This window comes from Populus alba, chromosome 19, assembly GCF_005239225.2.
Source record: "Populus alba chromosome 19, ASM523922v2, whole genome shotgun sequence".
Taxonomy (NCBI): Eukaryota; Viridiplantae; Streptophyta; class Magnoliopsida; order Malpighiales; family Salicaceae; genus Populus; species Populus alba.
Genome location: NC_133302.1, coordinates 18,215,237 through 18,239,606, shown reverse-complemented (window position 1 = coordinate 18,239,606; position 24,370 = coordinate 18,215,237). Strand labels below are relative to the sequence as shown.

The 24,370-nt window shown below is 33.5% G+C and overlaps 3 protein-coding genes across 6 annotated transcripts; 1 reads left to right on the top strand and 2 right to left on the bottom strand.

Moving 5' to 3' along the window:
* The first annotated feature begins 132 nt into the window (after positions 1–132).
* On the top strand, positions 133–4,429 carry LOC118056474 (uncharacterized). The gene is made up of 5 exons (XM_073406921.1): positions 133–1,390; positions 1,541–1,660; positions 2,098–2,305; positions 2,478–2,586; positions 3,340–4,429. The coding sequence occupies exons 3-5, from the start codon at positions 2,276–2,278 to the stop codon at positions 3,519–3,521; spliced, it is 321 nt and encodes a 106-aa protein (XP_073263022.1). The 5' UTR covers positions 133–1,390; positions 1,541–1,660; positions 2,098–2,275; the 3' UTR covers positions 3,522–4,429.
* A 205-nt stretch (positions 4,430–4,634) lies between these two features.
* On the bottom strand, positions 4,635–8,551 carry LOC118056472 (multiple C2 domain and transmembrane region protein 6). The gene has a single exon (XM_035068689.2). It carries the CDS (start codon positions 7,962–7,964, stop codon positions 4,911–4,913), a length of 3,054 nt encoding a protein of 1,017 aa, XP_034924580.1. The 5' UTR covers positions 7,965–8,551; the 3' UTR covers positions 4,635–4,910.
* Positions 8,552–10,501: 1,950 nt separating this feature from the next.
* Positions 10,502–18,320, bottom strand: LOC118056470 (transcription factor bHLH80). Of its 4 annotated transcripts, XR_012168779.1 has the most exons (8): positions 17,727–18,320; positions 17,330–17,467; positions 17,165–17,230; positions 14,131–14,199; positions 13,872–13,926; positions 11,250–11,295; positions 11,082–11,162; positions 10,502–10,956 (listed from the first exon to the last, which is right to left on the bottom strand). XR_012168779.1 is itself a non-coding variant. In XM_035068687.2 (5 exons), the coding sequence occupies exons 1-5, from the start codon at positions 18,180–18,182 to the stop codon at positions 13,879–13,881; spliced, it is 777 nt and encodes a 258-aa protein (XP_034924578.1). In that variant the 5' UTR covers positions 18,183–18,319; the 3' UTR covers positions 13,416–13,878. The 4 variants fall into 4 exon arrangements, 1 of the variants encoding a protein (XP_034924578.1); XR_004688809.2 differs by having other exon boundaries at positions 10,502–11,162; XR_004688811.2 differs by lacking the exons at positions 10,502–10,956; positions 11,082–11,162; positions 11,250–11,295 and adding an exon at positions 14,739–14,848 and having other exon boundaries at positions 13,416–13,926.
* Between the last annotated feature and the right edge of the window lie 6,050 nt (positions 18,321–24,370).

Sequence of the window (24,370 nt, the reverse complement as noted above, 5' to 3'; positions counted from 1 at the left end):
AACTGCCATGGATGCCCCCCTCAAGAGATGCATAGCAATAAGTTTGCCTGTTTGTGTTTGTGAGTCGGTATTTAGAGAATGCATTGTTCTTTCCCGTCTGCAAAATGGTTTTTACAAGTGCTAGGCAGTCCCTTCTGGTGCCCTGGCACAGGGGGACTGCATCTTGAAGGTGCGCTCCATTTCCTTTGCCTTGGACAGGTGGGAAAGATAAAAAACTTTTTTAATGCACCAGTTTGTTTTGGATGTGGTAAAGCTTAAGAGCTGATTAAAAAAAAATTAATAATAACTTAATCTCGACTTGCAAACACTTTATGTACTGTAATCTGATCATATATATATATATATGTATATATTCTTCCCTGGGCTATTGTTTTAAAACTTGGATTAGCCTGCAGGTCAATTTGGATTTTAGATTAATTCAGGTTGAAAAAAACAAAAAAAACTTGTTTTATTTGGTCAGAGCTTGATTGTGTCTTCTCCTTCAAGTATTTTAAAGGTTTTTTTATTTTCTCTCGACAAGTTAGATGCATAAACATGTGATTTGATGTATACAATTTACTTTGGATTAGTTGAAAGTGACTCCCCGTTCTGGAGAATGATCCAATCAATTATAAGATTTATCATTTTATTTGACTATTTTTGTTTAATTTAATCTAGAAAGAAAAAAAGGAGTTTTTTTAAGAGAAGCAAGAAAAACAATTTTGTCTTATGATTTACGTGCAAATTAAAATGTGTTCTGTATACTTGATTTGGTTCATGATCTATAGTAATGAACCGGCCTTATTTAAAAACTTCTCAAAAAATAAAATAGCGTTTAACAAATCAATAAAACAAGGTGTTTTTTACATAACATGTTTAGTATTTTAAAAAAAATAATTTTCGAGTTTTTAATATGAGTTTGAACGTTCAATACATGTTAACTCATAGAATTATAAGATTTTACAAGTCTGATTTTGACGACAACGACTGATTAAAACAATTAAAAATGTCTATGCAATGGCAGTTGTAGAACTTCAAGTTTTGTCTCTGATGTGCTCATTTCATCTTTTTAACACATTTATTGTCGAATTTTTAAATAAATCTCAAATTGTCAAGTTGTTAGCAATCTGGATAAGGCTGCAGAGATCTAGGGTAGGATTCACGCCCATTTCTGTGTCGGGGTTATCATTTTGCTTAATAGTTGTAGGTTATCTGTTCTTGGCGGTGGCTGGGTGTGTGCCTCAAGGAAGTCGGAACATGAAAGAACCAGGAGTCAGTATAGTTGGGTCCAGCAAATAGATCATGTAGATGAAGTCGGAACTTTAAAAGGTCATGAAGCGCGGGTTTTGACCCGCAAGACGTTGCCAGCACTTGACCTCCCTCCCCAAGGTGCAAAGTCTAGATTTGAATTGTAATTTTTCTACTTTTTCTTCAATGAGGTTCTTTAATGTTGATCTTGTCTGTTTTCTAATGAAAAGTTCTGTTTCTTAATTAATTAAAATCACAATCTATTCTTCATATGGTTATAATTTACATGGATTTAACCTGATTCTCACAACAGGTGCGGAAGAACAAATTTGTTGAGAAACATCTAAACTTTCATCTCCAGACACAGCGTGTAAAAACAGTTGTAGCTGATGGAGTAAAGGAGATATGGTTGAGTAGTGAAGAGGAGCGCGTGGTAATTTTCTGATGTTTCTACCATTGGGTATCTGCTGCAGATATGAGATTATTTTCTGTCAAGAAATCTTGTTTCTAACGAATTCTCTATTAAAATGATTTTGTCACACATCATTCCATGGTCTATTAACAACAGATGCTTATTTTTGCTATGTTACTGTTTGAAGGTGCTGCTGATCATCTACATTTCTTATCCTTAAACTAGAGTAAAAAGTGAAAAATAGATCTACATGCTTACCAATGTGAAAAAGTAATTATAAAATTCACCATGTTCATATCATCCAGTGAAATAGCATATTGTAGCACGGCAGAAAGAGTTTTGTTCCATGACTCGTGAAAAAGTTTCATGCTCAGAAACAAAATAAGTTGAGATGTTAATTATACTAGTTCTTCACAATACAAATTGTTGAAAGGATTGAATTTCCTGAAACCTTACAGGTTGTGACATCGGGGTTAATCTTCCAATATTATTGAATGCTATTGTTGCTGAACTTCCTTCTGATGCAAGCACAATGGTTCGAATTGGGATGACAAATCCACCTTCCATTCTTGAACACTAGAAAGAGATAGCAGAAGTTTTGCGCCATCCATGTGTGTAATCCTTTCTTAATGTACCATGCCGGCTGGAAGTGACGCCATTTTGACTGTATGTCCCAATTTTGTTGATCTTTTCTTTTTAGTGCTGATAGTAGCTTCTCCTTACCCCTGCAACCCTAACAACGATTCCAGCTGTAGTTGTATAATTTATGTTAGGGTGGCTGCTAGAAAATATCATTTTATGGGATCTCCTATGTAGATATAAAGGGTCTTGTTGCCAGGCAATGAATCGAGAATACACTGTGAATGTATTCAGGACTGTGGTTGACACCTTGACTGAGCTAGTTTCAGAAATGCAGATTGCTACTGATATAAAATGTAGATTCCCATGTTAGTTTGCAGACTCAGATTTCCAGTTCACGGTCCTTTATTTTCTGTAATTTTTTATGTCTCACTTGTTAATTGCATATTTCTATAATAGTTTTCACAGAAATTTACTGGTACACTTTTTAAGTGAAACTGCTCAAGTGAACTATCTAAAATAGTGATATGACATGTAATTTCTAGATTGTGAAATCATATATGTCACTAGAGATATTAGGTACACCCTTGGTCGGGTAATAATTGACCCTTTGTGATTTTTCAAAACCAATATAACATACTTGCGACTAGTATTTTGTTTTCAAGTTTGTATTAGTATATATTTAACAAAAAGGTTACTGAGGATATTAACTCTGTTAAAATCAATTAAAAAGAGTAGGTCGAAGTTAAAATCTGTCGACTTTTTGAATTGATGGGGGCAATAATTATGGTGTTATTCAGTGTAACTGTTTATTTTCCTGTGTTTCTTATCCATTTCTTTCTGGATCATCAAATGTACATTGAGTTGCTCCATTATGAAAACTCATGACTGTATCATATGCATATTATATGGAGGAAAAACATCATTTATTTCTTTTTGTAGTTTGAGGGCCTGCTGCATTGCGTGTGCACACCTTGGTCATGTGAACATCTAGTATGTAGTTTTCACCTTGAGTGTACTATGAAAATTTATAGCTGTGGTACCCACACCATAATGGACAAAGTGCGTAATGGCATCTACTTCATGCTATTTTCTATTTTTAATCTGCTTTTCAAATCCAGGGACACCTGCTGCAAGGATGAAGAAGGTCCCAAGTAATGTAGTAAAGCAACAAAGCCGTGAATTGACTTCTATCTTGGAAGCTTTCACTCCTTACAATGGAATGGAGGGCAGAGTGGAAAGAATATGGATAACAGATCGCAACAGATGGAATTCACTTGATGAGATGGAAATATCTAAATGAAACACTCTCGTTCTAAGGCCCAGTTGCTGTTTTTATTTTATTGTCTAATAAATTAGATCTAGGTGGTCATGAAAAGGTTACTAGGATTGCGTGTTAATCCTTCTCTGATATGTTTTGAATGTTCTTATTCGTTTCTCATTTCTATTGAAACCAACTTGCTTACACTGACTTAAAAATGAGAGCCCCTCTCTTTTTTGGCTCAGTTCAAACAGGACACTTGCTTCTTCTTCTCTCTCTCTCTCTTTCCTGGAACTGAATGGCGAGCTTTCTTAGTCTGTGATTCGACCTCTTATTTCCCTTTTCTGATTAGTTTTTTTCATTTCCCTAGGTTGGCCACACAAAAGCATACATACAAGCAGAAAGAATGATTGGTGCTTCAGCTATTGCTAAGATAACCTCTGTTGGAAGGTGGTCAGTAATTGAGGCTCTCATCCAAATAAATCAGAAAACAAAGTCGGTGGAGAAAACACTCTGTGAGTACAAATGATCTCCCTGTTCTGACCCATGTGAGTGTTGTGAATATTCAAGAGAGACAGAAGCTTGTGCTTGTGGGGATCAGAGAGCTGTGTAGGACCGACTACTTTAGAGCAAAGCATCATTCTCAGAATGGCACGCTGCCAGAAGACCGAAACAAAAGAAATCTCATTGGATGGTTCCTAAGAAAGTGGAAAAATTAGTCACAAAAAAATGGTGGTGAATGGTACTGCCTCGGGATCCAAAAAAAGAAGAAGCAAGAGTGGGCCAAAGGAGCGGGTGATTGGGGTGTTGTGGATAGGACACTTCTAGAGTTCTAGGAGGATTAATTGTCAGCTTTTTTACTGTTGTAGCTTCACTAATACATGTTGGATCTAGGACCGTGTCATCCAAGTCAACTATATATTTGTATTTTACTTGTCCAGTTTTTTTGTGGGGTGATCTTCATAGAAGATTTGACACGTGTGGAAATTCTTGTGTTGTAAATTGCAAGAGTTCTGTTCCAATGTTATCGAGGGGATAGCTCAATTCTACTTTGGATTGCCAATTCTTTGCGAACTGTGGAATTCTCGATCTTTGAAGCTGATTCAGTGTGCAGCCATCTTTTTTGTTTCGCTAACTTTTGGGGGGCGTTGCATATGATCCAAGAAATACAAAATATGATTGCTTATTAATAGTACAGAATATGGAATAAAGAGAAAAGAGAATAGTGGGATTCCATGCATGGTACTGAAGAAATGTGGGACATGCATATTCAGCAAAAGTAAGATTCTTTCGCGGAGTGGGTTGTCCAGGGACAAAGAACCTAGGTGCCTTCCTGCTGTCATGACATTGATGGAATTATTTTCTGGATCATCTTTCCTCGACCAGAATCAAGCAAATAAGGTGTTTTAAGTTATAATAGCTTCCAATTCATCATAGTAATATATCTGATTTGGACGGTAATCTCTTGAAGAAGTTGACAGGCACAGCGGGCATCTTGCTCCTGAACCTGGGATGTCGAAGCAGGTAGAGTCCAACCAGCACTGCCACTACCTGGAATGGAGTGACATAAATAAACACAGCCCAGATTAATGAAAAGAGGATAAAGATGGCCGTCGCCCTTGGGTCCCTCCAGCCTAGTAGTGCCTGAGCTCTTTCCCCCTGGCTTGCCAAATCTCCGACCACTGTCTGCACTCTACCTGCAACACTTCTCAGCCTATCGTATCTCATCCTCACAATATCTGATGGTGTCCGGGATGCCGGGAATGAATCAAATTCCTCATCAAGTTCATCTGGATGCGCACTGTCTGCCTGTGAAAGCCTAGTATCCATGTGTGGTGGGTGCCTTGGCCTGAACCGATAATTCCATAACCCAACCACAAACAGATAGAGGAAAACGGTGGGCAGTATCAACTCTGGATAACAAACCAGTATAAATAACAAAACGTGCACGAGACACGTTGTTATTGGATTTCTCCAGTTGCAAATGTCATTGTACCATTTACAGGCAGCGGTGATCCCTGAAAGCAGCGACATTATGCGAAGAAAATTAGCTTTGCTTCTCCTCAAGCTCCACATATGGTAATCCACATCCAATATGTACTCCACAACCTCCCGCCTAAGAGGTGGCTCAGCTCTTGATAGCCTTGCTGCCACTATCTGCATTGCCTGGTGGCGAAGCCAATCAATGTGCTTAACAGAAATGGGTTGGACATAATGCATTTTGGGAAGCAATGGCTTGCCATATTGAGCCACCATATTAACCCAAGCTGTGCATGTAAACCTCAATGACAAGTGAAGTTCCCCATGCTTCCTTAATCCAGAAGGGGTAAGAACTAGCAACGGATAGTAATATGTATATTTTCGGTCAGTTTCCAATGTTGATAGCCGAATCCTTACCTTCCCAATTCTCTGATCTCTTGAGTCATCTTTGCTTCCATTAATATGGCAATTGTCAAAGACACCAATGGTGATCACAGTGCAAGGATCATAAACTTCCCAAGTATACTGTTCATTCCACCGAGGATTCAGAGTATTGAGAATTGTTCTGGTTCGAACCCATTTGTTGCCATACTTCGCCGCACAATATGCATCAGTGGTCCTACCATCCTTCCCCTTCATTGGTAGCAAATTTCGTGCACTGAGAATCCCAAGTTCAAGGATACCAATACTTGGCTTCCTAAGGTGCTTGGATGATGGTTGTAGATCACTGCTAAAATGTGTAGCCTCGTCAAGAACATGATACCCTGCATCTAAACAGAGACGGAGCAGGATCTTGCTTGAGAATTTATCCTTCTTCTTCTCACCTTCCTCTTGTGCCAACGAAGGCTTGAAGAGATTAAACCAGCAAGGATCCGGGAACTTGTGAGTCTCAAATCTTGGTGGGATATCCCTAACTGATAAAATCACCTTTCCAAGTATCTCATCCTTGCCTGGTGCTATCCTTTCCTCAACAGACACAATTATGAAATCCTCAAAAGGCTCAGATGCAACAAACATAAGCTCATCATTCCAAATTGGATTGGTGGTTCGCGTCTGCGAAGGCCTAGTGACCCTTCCCTGATTACCAAGTTGAACTTTTACGGACACTTCCAGCATGCGACCCTTATCGGAGGGGATAAGATCTTGAGCTTCGATGATTTGAACTCTAAGGTAATACAGCTTCGGCGAAAAGTATACCTTCGATCGTGTGTTGGCAAGGTTTGTATGACTAATGTCATGAGCATCACTATGCCATGCTTCAGGAAATGACTCATCAGCCTGTGTTCCCATCCAAACTGCGAGCATAATCTCTCCTCTTGTCTTTATCCCCCTCTTGTCCTCCAATCTGTACCACTGAGGAGCCAATGGACTATCTGGGGGCACGCGAAGAGGGACTTCAGATAAATCAAAAAACACTCTGCCCACAAAATCATCCTTGGTGACAAAATCCTTATCCTTCACTGTAACTTCAAGTAAATTGGACTGCAATCTATCCTTTGAGAATGCAAATATTTGCTTCCAAACCGGGCTTTGGTTCTTCTCCAAGTATTTAGTCTTGCCTTTATAGTTCCCAAGCTTGACTTCAACATATGGATCAAGACTCCCAGAAACATCCATAGCAGGAAGATCTTTGGCCTTAACCACACTCACATACAAGAAACGCATCTGCTCCACCAAATCATAATTACATGCCATCTTGTCCCCTCCTCTGAATCGCATACGGGCAGCAACCGGTGGACGGGTCTCTACCAACAAGAATTCCGGATTCTGCTTTGGCAAATGCATATGCATTGCAGTAGGTGGCCCAGCTCGAGCAAAATCAGTTCTTGTCTCAACTGTAGGAGCCTTTTCTTTCATAACATGAGTGTCAAACCCGAACCCCGAAGATACAAAAGGTGGAGCGGCAGCGGCAGGACCTCCAGTTGCAGTCCCTATAGAATGAAAAGTCCTAACTTCTTTATCCTTCCTTTTCTTCTTATTCTTCTTCTCATGATCATCAATGGCATCTTCTGCTTGAAGCTTGTTGGTGTTGATTTCTTGGAATACTGGAGTTGCTTCAGTTTCAAAACTGCCAGCATTTGTTGGAGGAGGAGGATAGTGGTTACCATCATGGACTGCATAAATCTTGAGTGCTATATCACCTTTGATATGCGAGAAAAGGCCACGTTTCTCAAGAGGGTATCTCTGAAGATCAATGGCCTCGGAGTCAGATAATAAAGGCACAGAATTTCCAGAGATTCTAACATGGCCAAGAAAGTTCTTGTGGTGACCGCCTTTCCGATCATTGTACACAACAACTTCAATGGTCTTGCTGGGAAGATCTCTAGGATTGTTTACATTGAAAGAAAACTTCTCATTCCAGATAGGGTTAAGTTCTCTAGGCTTGGTTTGAGTCCTTTGTCTTTGCTCATCGAAGTGTACTTCCACAAAAGGACTGGCTGAACCTTGGCCATCTTTGGGCATAAGGTCACATGCATCATGAACTTCTACTACTAGTTTGGCCATGGTGTGATGGTAGTTTGAGGGGGAGGGTTGAAGGGGTTTGTGAAATCTACTTGGACAATTATTTGACAGCTAAAATGAAAGAAATGGAGGTGGTGGGTGGTGAAAGAGCTGGATTAAAGGAGAAGAAAGAAATGAATGGTAGGAGAGGGAATGGAAGATAGGTGGAGAGAAGGGTGGGGAGGTGGGTGGAGATGCTGTGCTCATTTTGGAGTATGAAGACAGAAACATATGTAGGAAAGAGAGCTACTAAATGTTGTTTTGGTGGTAATGAGGTGGCCCCCCTATGTCATGTACGTACATGTATCTTTGATAGAGGCAGATTCTGGTGGGCACGTTGAACAATTTGTAAGTTTATGTGTGTGGTTGTGATGATTTTCTTCGTGGGGGATGAATTCCTGGGTGTTGGTTTTCTTTGGCAATTACAGTGTAGGGTTGATGATAAAGATAAAAAGCTTAGACGAGGGGAAGAAGGGCTAATGAATTCTGATTTCTGTGTGATCACTCCATTCTTGAAACTCATTGAAGTTTTTTCTAGAGGCAATCCTTCCTTTCAATATGATCTCTCCTTTTTCAGGGTATCAGGCAGGTCCATTACAACTATGGAGACTTTCTGTTCTGTCTGGTCTTTCAGCCTAAAATTAGGCAAGTAATCAGCGTGGCGTGATGGTAAAGAGCTTGAGGCGTGATGGTAAAGAGCTTGAGATTTGTATAGTAGGTCTCAAGTTCGAGTCAAGACGTATATTTTTTGTAAAAATTTTAGGAACAGTAAGGGTTTTACTCGCTCATCTAAATCTACAAAAATACGCTTTATAGAAGATGAAAGTTTTCTCCTATCCAAAAAAAAAAAAATTGATAAACTCTCCTTTTCCCAGCTAAAGCAGATTGATTCTCCCTTTACGCATCAGTGAGCCTGCTTTTTGCATAATTCTAAATCCACACAGTATCTTATATTTCTTCTTTGAATATTGCTGAGTTTTAATCATGAGGGTTCTTCTGCATGTTTAATCTACCTGAATTCTTTCTCAAGTTGCAAGCCCACTTCTCCATCTCCCTCCCCACGCCCACATGATCTTATTTGCTTTTCTTGCTCTAGATTCCTGGACCCTAACAGAGGGGAAACCTCTCCATCTCCCTCCCCACACCCACATTATTTTCACTTTTGCTCCATTGTTTCTTTTTGATCTGCATTATTTTGAAGGCATCTTTAGAAGGTGTGTCCAAAGGGTCCACAAACCTTTTTCACAAAGTTTGCTAATGCGGGAAGAGAACACAGTATCTGGATAGAGTATACGATAGTTTCTGTGTTCTAGCACAAATATCAGATGACTACGGCCATTGATCATTCATCCTCCTCCATTTCTAGCTACAGAAGTCAATTCATCGTACGGTCTACATCTTGCTGTGTGGCAACGATGAGGAAACTATACGACTGGCATTTACAGAACTTATGATGCCAATTATTACCCTCCTGCCACCAACAAGTGCCTCAAGAAAATTTCATGGTGATGATGCTATTCTTACGGTATAAGAAAGACAAATAAAGAAGAGGATTCTTTTCACTTTTTTTCTAGGGGACCAAATATGATTTTTCTTTTCTGCTGTGTCTGTCTCTTTCTTCCCTTTAGAGATAAAAATCATTTTTACACGTCTCTTTTTTTTAAAGGAATCAATTTTCAGACTCCAATTTTCAACGACACATATTTCTTGCCTCCATCATATTCTTGAATTCCTTTGGGAACTCCATGCTGCATTGCTGGAGAAATATTAAATTTTAAAAACTATGAAAAAATTTAAAAAACAATTTAAAACTAAAAAAAAAATTTAAATTTTTTTCAAGTGAATTCACCTGGGTGCAGGTAATCTAACAGTGAAAAAAAAATAAAGGACACTGACGCGCTGCTAGTGCGAACGAGGCATTCAAGTTTCAAGAAACACAAAACTGTGAGAAGGAGACACGTCGTTGACCACGCATCTCAGTTAACAGCAAGTCAACCGTCACATGGGCTAATCCTCGAATTTCCCACCAAAAAAACCCAAAAAGATACTCTGATCCGAACCTTTCTAGAATGCCTAACCAACTCTATCTCACAACTTAATTGTTCGAAAATTAATCAATCCAAAGAAATTGATTGAGATAGATGCTGATGCAGTGGATATATGTTAGCAAGTGATACTGTTGCTAGAGACGTGAATATGTTATAATTAGATTTTTAAAGTATTTATTTTAAATGTTTTTTTTTAAATTAAATTTTATGTTTTTTTTTTTTTTGAATGATTTTTAAAAATTATTTATAGGGAGGCAAATTACTATCAACTTTTTTCTTTTTTTAAAATAATTATTAGCACCTAGCTTCTTTCATTTAATAAATTATTTTAGGTGACTCATTTATCCCTACAAAGGAAACCAAAGAATAACATTTTTAAAATAGTTATAATTATTTTTATCTTCAATTGAAGGAAATGAGGTATTGAGGGTGGTAACCGGATTATAATTATCATATGATAGCGATATTAAAGCTGTTGGGTGCACATATGAATGATAAATATAAATCTCATATTGAAAAGGAATGAAGAAACTGAAGTGCTTAAATATAAGACATACTCATAGAATCATATGATATCTCAAATTGAGAAAGAATTCATGTCTTTTCAACCTCCAGAAGATAGCTATAATGCTCAGAAGGAGAAGCATCGAAACTGATATGACAGATGCAATAACTAGCACAAGAAGACTTTGCTGCTTCTTTTCACATGCATCCATCTTGAATAAATCCAGATTTCCATCCAAACTGGCATTACGTAAAATATTGTCAGATGTAACAGAGAATCAATGGTTATATACCAGTAACAAATAACCCATTCAGAGTGATCATGCTTAGCTTTTAAAAGTTACCAAGATCACCGTGAATATACCGAAGAATTGTATCAGTTACTCGATTCCTTAAACTCGTACTAACATGCTTAGCTTTGTTCCTTAACGTTTAGTTTCAATCTATGAAAAAAACAGTGTTCACTTCATCATATGTAAGAAAAGAAGTTAGAGAGGAACCAAAGGAGTAGAATGATTGTTTGATTAACATGCAGATAAGTTGCAATCGCTGAAGATGATAACCAAACCTCAGCTGCAACCATCCACTGTTGGAATTTTCCTTGAGACTATGAGGAACTGCACCTGTGAGTTTGTTCCTGATCAAATATCTGCAAATAGGTAAAACAATGTCACCATTAGCCATGATAATCTTTGTAAGAACTTCTTGTGGAAAACACCGGAGTATGTTAACTTACAGAATAGTAAGATCTGGTAGCTGCGCGAAAGCTTCTGGCATTGTCCCTGTCAATTCATTCCCAGGAAGAAAAGGTGAAATAGACGACAAGAGTATGCAATAGTTGGGGAAAAAAAGGGGGCTGGTCCTCCACTGATCTGAAGGAAGGACACCCATTTTTGCAACCTTGGAGGAGCTAAAATCCCAATTGATTATAAGAATGATTTGAGGGCCTTGAAAGTTTGCAAGAGATATTCGAGTTCTATAGAAGGAAACACTGAACTTTACTCAATTGCGAATGGGAGCTTTAGAATCTTTGGCTTCTTTCCTATGAATGCAAATTCAGATCCTCGTAATGTATATGATAGTTCAGTGATAGTAATAAGTTATTCCTTTATCAAATGTTGTACACGAACATCACATGAGCATTGTTTTTAACAGTTTTTAAACGGTTTTTAAAATGCAAGTATGATTTATCTGCATTTTATTTTTTATATATATTAAATTTATTTTTAAAAATAAAAAATATTTTTTTTTTTTATAATTTTTTAATATGTGTAGTCCTGCATTGTATTTATTTTATTTTATTTTATAAATTTTATGTGTGTCAATTTCTTTATTATAAATTAATTTTAATAAACAAATTCATTAAACATAATAAGTTAAATGATCTGTATTGCAATATCAAATATATTGATTTATATTTGTTTTTTAATTTTTTAAATATATTTTTTTTTATCATTAATAAATATTTTATTTATTTATTTACACAATGGTTCGTAATTTATTTAATTAGATGCATGTATAAGTTTTCAATTTTATTTATAATTTTTTTATGTAAAAAAACTACATGTTGAAGAATTCATAATTTTTTTAATTTTTTTTTATAATGTATTGGTATTTTCAATTTGATCTTTATTCTTATGCTATTTTTTCTTAACCTATTTTATAAAAGTTTTATTGTTTTTAATTTTAGCTTTCAATCCAAGTTAATGGTATATTGTTTTTTTTTTTTTTTATCCTCATTCTTTTGATTTTTTTTCTTTTGTTAATGTTTTATTCGTTTTATTTTAACTCTCAAATTGAAAAAATTTTGTTGCTTTTATTTTAATTCTAACCCTCATTTTTTTAATTGCTATTTCTATTTTGGATTTTTTATGTATTTTATTTTTCAATTATATCCTTCAAAGTTTCATTTTTTAGGAGATTGAGATTCATGATTTTTTTTAATGTGTAGTGCTTTGAAATTAGATCTGACCCACATTACAAGTTTGAAAAAGTTAATAAGAATTATTATTTTTTTTTACCTGATTTTCTGCATTGTATTTTAAAGATTATTGTTTTCTTCAATTTTTTTTTTATCAAATTATCTTAAACTCATTATTTCTCACCCTTTAAGTTCAAATTATATCTATAATGATAGATCAATTAACTTACACCAAGTTTTTTTTTTTATATTTTGTCCTTTTCCATGTTTAATTAGCTAATAATTAAACAATATTATCTTTTTGCTCTAAACGCGTTTTTGTTTTATAAACATTTTTTTATTTATTATCATTGTTTTTTTTTGTGTAATTTAAATAAATCCAGCTTATTTAGTTAGGTTAGTAAGATTGTAACCCTGAGTTATTGAATTTCTCTTTTTTAAAAAAAGAAAACGCAAAGCCTAAATATTTTATTAAAAAATTACAATATTAACCTGCAACATAGCTAGGGCATCTGCCCATCAATTTCCTCTCTCCTCTTTTCACCATCCAAATTATAGAGAGAGAAAATCCATAAAACATCAGGCTGAAATTTTTAAGTTAAGATTTCGACCGGATGGACATAAGATAGACAATACCATCATCCAGATTGCGACAACCACAATATAACTTCACATATAAGATTTTCAATGCAACCAAAAGATATAAAGGTCATCATCCATCAATGACGTGGGCACAAGTGCCTGTGCACACAAAGCAATTATTTCCACAGCCTCTCATTGGAATTATATAACTTCACATATAAGATTCAAGTCTCTTGCTTGTTTAAACAAAGGACTTCTCAGTTCCAAAATATTAAGAACTTCACAAGGCAGAAAAGGTAGGCCATGATAAGGTTTTCTTTTAAGCTGAAATCTTGTCTGTTTCCATTAGAAAACGAAACAGAAGCTGCTGCTATTAACAGTGAATCTCATGCAAAGCAATTTCTAAGATACTATGTATAATATTAGACACATATTTGACCAAAGATCTTCGTGGATACAACAGCTTCTTCAGGAGAGTTTAATGGAATACATGGCTGTAAATATACCACAGACTATGGAAAACAAGATCAAGAATATCTAAAGCCCGTTCAGCAGCACCCTGGAAAGTAAATTATTGTGTAGAGGATTCTACAACTATTAACATAACAACCACGACCTTAAAGAGACTAGAACTTTCCAAGATGAAGCGGCTAAACCTTGACATGAACTCTAATATATTTGCTACCCACATGGCAGGCTTTCATCTAGATATAGAATAAGAGTGACATAAAAGATGGTAATCTTTTAATTACATGACGGAGCTTCCAGAGAAGATCATCAGAAAATACTATGATGGACCTTAAATGAAATCTCATTAATCTGATAATTACACAAAACAGTGGGCAGGCATATTACCTCCATTTTATTCTTTAGCTATGCATTTGCATTTTCTTTGCTGTTCCGTGAGTTCCTGCCATGTTTCAGTCAGTCAAAAACTAGTATTTCCCTGCTTTTGCATTTCAATTTGTATAGCTATCTATACATATAAGTGAGGGAACAATTTGGAATCTGTTGGTTACTAGGTGCTCACAAAGGTAAAGACTGCAAAATCTTGTTTCTTTACCGATGGCTTTAAAACCAAATGAACTCAAAATAAGACCTGTGTAGAGAGTACCTGAATCTGCCTTTGAAGAAACTTAACATACTCTAATGCCTCATCTAACATATCAGCAGTGTTTGTTTGCTGCAACAATCAACCATGAAAACAGCAATCAAATAAATGGAAACTAATGGTAACCAAAAGAGTAGCAATATTCACTCAATCTAATTCATGTTGAAATGAAAAATAGAGTTTCAATGAGGGATTTTACATCAAAGATCCACTGATCCAATATGTCAGTTATGCATGACATAATGAAATCAGGTTATTTAAGCCAAGAAGCGGGATTTGTTACAGCAAACTGATGGTATTGTAGTGAAAAAGCTTGACTCGAATGTTGATTTTGTTTTCTACATTTTATGCATCAAGATCCATAATTCTCGCCTGATAACACAACTTGTGCAAATTCGGGGTTTTATCAAAGGCATGAAATTTCATTCCTGTTTTACAAATATTAAGTTTAAGAAGCTGAGAGGAAACTAAATACGAGAGAGAACCTGAAGTGAGTAACAAACAAGTGCATGATACCAAGATCATTGATAAAATCCACACATATGTGAGGGGATTAGAAAATCAACAGAGAAGACCACTAAGATTTTGGACAAGGTTCCAATAAATCAAACCTCTGCTCCATCAAATACTCTACATATGTATCTCTCTTCCCTTACAAGCTCCATTAACCAAGGTGGCACTTCCTCCATGCACCAAGGCTTTTGCCTCTTGTTCAGAAACCCTATGAATCTTAGAGGTATTTTTTGTTATTAATGTGTCTTATTGTAGCATACATGAAAAGGAAGATAACAGAAAGACAAAAAAAAAAGAAAAAAAGAAATCCTTGAGTGTCGAGATAGTTTGCAATTTGATTTGTCTTGTTTTAAAATTCAACAAACCAAGCCCAATAAATAACTCCAATTACAATGTCGAGTGATGAGCATTGTGTTGCACTATAGTGCATCATACAGGCCTTTGCAGGAGCAACTAAGCAAGCTTGTTCTTAAGGTTTCAGAATACTAGTAACTCAAACTAGCAATTAGGTCAGCTCATGGTAATACATTATATTGCTTTCATGAGTGGTCTTTCAGAGGATCATCTAAGAATGCTTCATTTTAGGATTTTGAAAAAATATAAACACCCAATCACGTGTCATGAACATAACAAAATGCCACTTCACAAAGAATTAACCAAGGAACAAAATGAAATTATGTAAGACTAGGCTCTCAAGCAACTGTTTTATATAATGAATGATAACACCCTTTGCATTTATGTCGATAATGAAAAGGAGATAAGCTTGACCAATATTAATGGCAATAAAAGAGAAAAAATGAGCCCACATCCAAACCATCCACTTGAGATTAAGCTGGCATCAAGCTCACCATTAAAAGGGGCTTATTTGGCATTGGGATTGACTATGATCAATAGTTTAACTTTTAAGCTGAGGTAAGCATTCATGCTTTGCTAGGGAGCCAAATTTAGATTCTTGAGTCATCTAACTTAACATTTATACACTCATTTTTCTTTCCACCAATGGCAAGAACAGATCCACAAAACATTGCTACCTCTTGATGGATGTGTTAAAACTTAATAAAACAAAACAAAAAAAAGATAAATACACGAGATATTTGGCTTGGCTAACATGCTTAAGCCATGTGGTTTTTCATTATATTTATAGTTGTACAATCGAAATGTCAAGAGTATAATATGGAAACAAACATGAGCAAAATAAGGAAACAGTCAAGTACACGTTTTAAGCTAACTAGCTGGATTATTTTGAATTAGCAACATGAATCATGGCTTAAAGCCTGGATAGGCAGCCAAAACAAAAAGTCATTTGCTCTAAAAAAATGCTATGATTCAAATCTCGAGTATGTGCCTGCCACACAACTTTAGCTCACCCCTTCACCATGGAACCAACTTCATGGGTTAACATCCATCCGTCCATTTTTTTTAAAAGTATCTTGACAGCTGCTTTTGGCTATCCATTTTGAGAATCAAGCATAATTCATATCAAGACAATGATAACATTAGCTCTCTACGGCTTCATCGAGCAAAGAGCTTGTAGATGCCATTTTTCAAGCCTTTGCACATCTATCAGCCTTCAACCAAAACTGGTAGTGAACACCTTGCAAGAATAGTTCAAATCCCTTGCTTTCACAAACCCAATAATCATTTAGTACCTCAAAACCAAATTTCTCCATAGCATTTGATCAAACATAATCTATGCATCATTTGAACCCCCAAACACAGACAGCCATCATGTACCAAGAAACCTCATTCCCAGGACCATTCCATCAAAATCACTCTTGCAGACAATATGCTTTTGCATTCATTCTAGAATCAATTGCAACATTAATGTCATCAATAACCCCACAACTTCTAGCGAACTCACATCATTGTCTTGCGAGGGACTTGATTCACATCACAACTTTATCAGTTTATTGCCATGGCACTGACTATAAAATATTTCAGTAATTCTTTTGGAGAAGAAACCTATATGATAGTTTCTAGATTTATAATTTGTCCTAAAACAGTTACAAATTCATTTATATAAATTTGGCATAGTCCCATTTTATGTAATAGGATAATAAAAATAGAAACAAAACATGATTATTTTTTGTCTCAAACATGTAACACGATGACATTAGTAATTAACATTCCTAATTTGTTATTACTCCTTACAGGGGGGGGGGGGAAAAAACGAGCACCCTGTGACTTTTCTTCCCTCCTTTTTCATTATATCCATATTATACAAGAGGCAAACTCTCCAAGAACGGACTTCAATTTTGAACTCTCACATGAAATGATACATCTAGCAAATCAACGGATTTAAAGGAAGCTGAAATATATACAGTGCTCCTGAAGCTTTGCAGTACTAGATAGACTTCAAAATCCCTACCAGTTATTCAAAAAGGTTGTTAAGATTCTCTATTGAGGCAAGCATTATGACAATAAAATTGTAATGTTAATTTTTCCATGGTGAAATCGGTGATTACAAAGAAAATCCTATCCCAACAAAATTTGCATTTTCAATAAGAGTTCACAAAGAAGGTACCTTATCCATATTTGGAACAAGTTCCTGAAGTTTCCTTATGCGGTCACTGATTCGAGTTCTCCGAACCTAATTCAGAAAAAATGAAGTTCATTTAGGAAAAACAACAAACACATCCGTTGCCTATCTCTAGAATGCACCAGATTGCTAGTAATTGATTCATCTTACCCTCTCTGCAATACTCCGAGGATGCGTAGCACAGCCACGCTTCGCACGAACCCTGCAAGGCACTGAATCCTCCAAAAGCTTATCCATCTCCATTTCTATCAAACTAGATGCCCTAAAAGGCCCAGTTTGCTCTCCTTTCTACCAAACCAAATACTGAGAAGACTATAAAATTGCACACAAAGAAATCCTACCATTTATAACAAAATTAGCTTGAATTTCACACATAACATCAAAAGTAAAATTCTTTTGCTCTATTTTAAATAAACAAGTAATCAATTAAAGAGCCACGCCACAAACAAAAAAGAACCCACATACTGCCACAGAAGATAGAATAAATTTACTACCAAGAAACAGTCAATTAATAACCAACATCAGTTACAAATTGGAGTGAACATACCGACGGAGGAGGTGGGTATCTTGCAGAAGGGTTTTGCAACTCAACCTCTCTAGCTCTTTTATCAGAAGGCGAAACATCCATATTTGGCGTCATATACTCATAATTTGAAGCATTTCCATAACTAGAAAAATACCCTTGATCGCTTCCGATCCCAGAAGTCCGAAGAAAATCAGTTGGAGAGCTATTTTGCCTTTGAAAACCACCAACCGGTTCAAACAAAACCGGTTCAACAGCAGCACTAGAAGCATTAAAAGGCACTGAATCTCTACTTGAAGGCGTGTTTGAAGTAAGTAACTGAGTCAAGTTCTGATTTTGCTTTAATGGGTCCTCTTCTTCTTCTCCAAGAAGTGCTTCTATCCATGTCGCTGGTGCTGAACGAAACCTAGCAATCCCTCCGCCACCAGCGCTACCTCCAACAGCACTAGTGTTGCTGCTTCCGGCAGGTGTTGGTTGCATCTGCTTCTTCACTCGGGTTTTAGAGGCTTTATTATTTTTTTTCCTCTTTTGTTGGGCTTTGATATAGAAAGTGAGAGAAAAAAGAAAAGAAGAGCAATATTTCCTCTTTTTAGGACTTCACTTTTGCGGTAATAAAGAGAGCATGGAACTAGATTTATAGTTCTTGTCTGTGTTTTTTTCTCTTACGTATTGACTCCATACACCGCACGTGTAGGTGTATCCATGTGTGTCTTACTCTTGTAACCCTTGATGAGAATACTATTTCCTCAAGATCAGATGAAGGGTGGTTAAGTAGGGAGGTGTTACACGTGAATTTTAGATATCAGAAAGCTTAAAGAGCTGCAACGCCATCGTTTTCCAGATTTGATCACTGTCCGTGCTTCTTGACGGTCAAGAACTAAATCCCAGGTGCAAGGATATCCCGTGACGTACACGGTCCAATGGAGAAGAATCTAGGTGGGAAAGCAAGGGAGGAGATTGGGGTGCGTGGGTTTAGAGAGTGGAATGATGGTTTGTTTTTTTTTACTTATTCGGTAGGGTACGAAAATGTATTTGCTTTTTCTGGCAAATTTGTGACCGCCCATCAACTCATATGTGCACAAAGGAGGATGTGGCCCACTTTTTCACTTTCTTATCAATGTCGGGTCCTTTTCTTCCTCATAATTTAGGGTTAAGTTGGATAATTTCAAGCTTTTAATTCAAGGTCTTCATCATTGTCAATGGAGAATTGGAAAGTGCATGTGCTCAACTTGACATGGATAGAGGCTTCAATTGCACAAATCTTAGGTAGTGTTTGGGGTTTTATCTGTGTTTTGTAAAATTTTGAAATTTTTTTTTTTGTTAAAATTAAATGTGGTTTGTATTTTTTTTTGGATCGTTTTGATGTACTGATGTCAAAAATAATTTTTAAAAAATAAAAAAACATAATTTGGCTGGTAGCGGTTGCTTTTCAAATAGCTTTTCGTGCCGAAAAGCGAATAATGTTTTTTCATTTTTAAAAAATCATTTTAATATCAGCACATTCTAGAAAGTACAAACCGCTCAATTTTAGCAAAAAAAAAATTGTCAAACACGCTTCTTAATCTTGTTCGAGGTTTATAAAAATTAATTTTCATTTTCATGTATTTCTTAAATTAAAAATTTATTTTATGTAATCCCAGTAAAAAATCATAAATCAATTATTTTTATGCACTTGTGCAAAAAAAAAAGTTATAATAATAATAAATCTAACAAAATCATATAAAGATTGAAATATATAATTTATTCTCACTCAATATTAATACATCATTATTCATAAAATAATTGTTAATGTCATCATAAAAATCTTAAAAACAATGGTATAATTGGATAATTTTTCAAATCTTATTTTAATAAATTTATTTAAAGAAAATATAATTCTAAAATTTTTTAAAAAAAATAAAGAATAAAAAAAAAAAGAGCCATTTTCATTTTCTTTTTGAAGTAGTGTTCGATCAATTACAAACATTAAAGGATATTTTAAAAAAAAATTGGCAAGAGTGCATAATAGGCTTGGCTTTCCAAGTCATGTGCATAAAAATTACTTCATCCACCACCATTATCCATAAAGGCATTTCCCATTAGCTCCACTAATAACTCTCCCCTTTTAGACACCACAAATTACAGTGCTTCCGCTATATATGCTGCATAGCAATATATATAATATATATATATATATATATATAAAATATCTGGTGTATATATTGAAAGTGATACATAATTTTAATAGCTGATAAGTGGTTTGTACTGTATAGTAGCTAGTCAGGTTGACTTTCTCCTAGCATAAAAAAAAAAATCCATATGATGACAACAATTTTTAAAATAGAAAGAGAAATGTTTGACTCGAGTTATTGAATCTAATAAATATAATAATCTCAGTTAATTTAGTAAGATTATTAAAAAAAAATTCAATGATAATAAAAAAAAAAAAAAATGTTAATGATTAATCAAAAATAAATGTTTTTCAATATTATAAAAAAAAATACCCTTTATATATTCTTAAAATATCTCAATGATCTTATTTGATAACAAAAAAAAATTAAATGAGAATAAAACGGTTTTATAAAGAGAAAATTGAAAAATAAATCCCAAGCTTAATTACCATCAATCAATCAAATGTTGAATAATAAACTGGAAAAAAAATTAATTTTAAAAAAAAAATAAACAAAACTTTGCTCGATTTAGCATGCCAAATTTGCTAACCCTATATAGAAAAGAATAAATAATGGAATTGACTCTCTAACAAATTAAATTATGAAAGGCAAAACTAAAATAACATTAAAAAAAAAAACAAGAATTAACTCAATTAACCCGATAATCATACTGTAAAGAAAAAGCACAGATAAAATTACAAAAGCTCAAGGCCCAATAACCTAATATAAAAAAAAAATAAATTGAAATAAAAATTCAATTTAAAAAAAAAACCTAAAAAACACCAAAATTAAATTGAGTTGATTTTCAAAATCTATGACCTGGATTATAAAACCAAAATTATCTCATAGAAAGTAAATACCAAATAATCTTGAAACAAAATTCCTAATTATTTAAAATTAAAAAACAAAACAAATAACAAATCTGGTATTAAAAAAAAAATAAAAATTTTTTTTTTTTGCTTTTTAAATATATTTATATTTTAAAAAAAAAAACTAAATCCTTATTCATATTAAATACCATTATGAAAAGATTAAAAAAAAAAACTTTAAGCGTTATTTTTAAATTTTTTACTTTTAAGTACAATATAGCCATCTCATTATACTATCAAGATGTAACAAGGACCCAAGACCTTCTAAATCCTAATTTTAAAAATTTTATTTTTAAGAGTATTTAAATTATTTTATGATGTATTTAAAATATTAAAGGATTGACCTATCACCTGTAAATATAATAATGACAAATGAACTCTACGAAGAAGATAAAAATATCCCCTTTACATATAGGTTTTTGTTTTTTAATAGATTCATGCATTCAATAACAGAAACTTTTTATACTTTCGAACAAAACAAAGCAATTCGCGAATTGCGATCCTAACATCAATATTTTCCTTATCATAAATATATAACAAAGAATAACGGTATTGAAATTACTTACTAACTTTTTTTGTATTTTTAAATCTTAATTCCTATTTAAATAGCCTTAAAAATATTCCTAAAATTATTAAAGAATTCAAAGAGAGAAAACCATTATTTTTCATATGAAATAACAATAATAAATAAATTATTATTATTTTGGTGACATCAAACAGATAGACATTAACATATATCAGATTGCTTAAGAAGTTACTTTGCACATAAACACAAAATATTATTTATTGTAATATTTTAATGATGACTTATCTTACCATTATAAATTATTATAATATTGTAATGATGACTTATCCTGCAGTTATAAAACCTTTGAATTTGGTATTCGAGGCAATACAATATTTTCACTATGATTTATGTCATTTTCAAATTAGACAGGCACAATCAATTTTTTTACTTTTTAAGCATAGTAAATAACTTATTTACACCATAAATAAAAAAGAATTTAGATAGTCTTTTCAATATTGTCAACACAGTTAAAGGAAAAATCTACTACACTATCTTGCAAGAGTTTTTCTTCATTTTATCATGGTTTTTTTTTTTTAATATCATGTTGATCTATTGGCATTTTGTATTTGAATAACTATCAGTTATTTATTAAAAAAAAAAACCTTTTGATGAGTGCAAAACAAGGGCCAAGACCCTCATGATACTCATGCTATAGACTATTTGGTGATCAAACATTTTTCTTGCAAAGCGGTGTTTGAATCGTCTTAGTATATTCTTTCGTGCTAAGATAACATAAGAAGCTAACGATCGTTTTGATTTGGCATTGACGACTCTTTTGCCACCTTTTTCTCTCTCTTTTTTAATTTTAATGCCTACCATTTTAAAATTCCAAAGCAATCCTTTATTTTATATTCTTTCATATTTTGTCTCCATTCTTTTGACTACTATTGGTTTATTTACAATAAGTTATAAAATCAAAATTACTTTTTAATTTCATCTCCTTTCAATTTTTTTCATCTTTCAAATTTGATCCTCATTTTTTTGATTGTTTTTTGTTTTATTTTAGATAATTTTTTGAAATGATTTTTGTTTACAATTTCATCCTCAAGTTTTCTTTATCAAATTTGATCTCCATTATTTTTATTGCTATTTTTTTTTTACTTTGAAAAAATCTTTAAATTGATTTTTTTTTTTCAATCTCATCCTTTGATATTAAATTGATTGAAAATTGAGCTTTTATACTGAGCCCGAGTGTAGGATTTCACAGGTTGCGAGTTTTAGACTTTAACCCGGATTTTAAAGGTTTGTTCAAGTTTTACTTGGTTTTTTTATATTTGTCCTTTTTTAAGCTCATGTTTTTTTTCATCATTAAGCATTTATTCAATTAAAGATTATGCTGCATTATTTTAAGTTATTTACTTTCTGTAATATTTTTCACTAATTTTAAAAATAACCTGAGTTATCTCGGTTATTTTTATTTATCATTCTTTTTTTAATGTATTTTGGAAAAAAAATTTAGATTGATTTTTTTTCGATTTCATCCTTCAAAAGTAGATTGATTAATAATTAATTTTCTTTTTTCAGTTCCATCCTTCAAGGTTGGATGTTTTTTATATTAGGTTTTGTGATTTTCTTTAATTTTCTTTTTATTATCTTTATTCTAGTTCCATCACTTTACCGCAAGTTAGCGTGGGTTAACTTATATTTTTTTTAGGATATTTTTTTAATTTAATATTTGTTATGTTTTGTTGTTCAGCATTGGATTATTTTAGAATTGAGTTTTGTTTATTTTTTTTGGTTTGTTTTTTTTTTTTTTGAGTTATCTCATTTACATAATTCAAATCGTAAAATTCGGTTGACTTGCTCAATTTACTGGTCGTTTTTTTTATCCTTTTCATTTAATAGATTTTCTCTCTCAAATGCATCCCTTTACTTTCGTGTTGTTTGGAATTAGATTTTTTTTTTTTTTTTAGCTTTCTTTATTTAACTTGTATATTTGATATGCTCAATTCATTTTGATCAAATCATTTATTTTTTTTAATTTTTTTTTCATATGATCAACTAAAATCATAGCTTCGTTGTCTTTTTTGTTTTGATAACTATATATTTTTGCATATTTTCATTATTCCTTTTGGTTTAAAATTGTTGTTTATTTAGTTAAATTATACCAGCTTTTTTTTAGTCAATTCCATGCTTAAAGTCATTTTTAAAAAAAAAAAACTAATATACTTGCATCGCTTAAACATCTTCTATTTAATCAATAAAAAAATGTGCCCACAATTCTAGTATACACCATTAGAATATATTTATGGGAACAACTTTTTCCACTGCTTTCTCTTAAATTTCAACAATAGTACGAAGAATCTATTTTTCTTTTTTCTTTTTATGTTTTCTAGAAGCATATGGTCTCTAATGTTAGAGTTAGACTAGTGTCCAATTTTCTTTTGTGTTTATATATATATATATATATATATATATATATATATAAAGTAATTACGGACAAAACGTGCTCCATGTTAAAATTATGTTATAAGTGCATAATAACTGTTCCAATTAATAAATCACTCAATCGACAATTAACTGAACTTGTAGCCAAGTCAGGCTTTCAATACTACATAAGCATTTTACATTAATTATACAATTGTTTTAGTATTTCTATCTCAAGAAGTATTTTTTTTCTTCCATAAGAACAAGATATTTATGAGAATAAATTAAAGGGTTTGTTCATTAAATATAGGCACCTAATAATGCAAGTTTTACATCTCATATAACGAAAAAGGTCGTTCACATCCTAGAACACCACTCGTTTTCTCTTTCAGATATATTAAAATATTATTTTAATATATTTTTAAATAAAAAATATATTAAAAAATAAATACTACCATATTATCAACACATCAATTTAAATATCAGACAAAAAACTAGTCAAAGCTTGACCTAGACTCCCCAAGTTAGCTGCCAACTAAAATTCGCGACACCCATTTGAAAGGTCACGGGCGTATTAAAGCATTAATGTTCTGGAGGGAGAGGGTATCTATGTTGATTATGACCACATCTAAATCAGATTTTATGACCATCACCTTGTATATTTTTTTTTTCTAGAAAGAATTGACATGGAGGGTCTTGAGAAAGAAAAAGAAT

Coding starts and splice junctions, on each gene's coding strand:
- LOC118056474 (XM_073406921.1), top strand. CDS start 2,276: ATGCCGGCTGGAAGTGACGCCATTTTGACT. Junction 2,306..2,477: donor GAAGTGACGCCATTTTGACT/GTATGTCCCAAT, acceptor TCTTGTTGCCAG/GCAATGAATCGAGAATACAC. Junction 2,587..3,339: donor TATAAAATGTAGATTCCCAT/GTTAGTTTGCAG, acceptor TTTCAAATCCAG/GGACACCTGCTGCAAGGATG.
- LOC118056472 (XM_035068689.2), bottom strand. CDS start 7,964: ATGGCCAAACTAGTAGTAGAAGTTCATGATGCATGTGACCTTATGCCC.
- LOC118056470 (XM_035068687.2), bottom strand. CDS start 18,182: ATGCAACCAACACCTGCCGGAAGCAGCAACACTAGTGCTGTTGGAGGT. Junction 14,200..17,164: donor TTGTTCCAAATATGGATAAG/GTACCTTCTTTG, acceptor TGATTGTTGCAG/CAAACAAACACTGCTGATAT. Junction 13,927..14,130: donor TTCTTCAAAGGCAGATTCAG/GTACTCTCTACA, acceptor GAAACATGGCAG/GAACTCACGGAACAGCAAAG.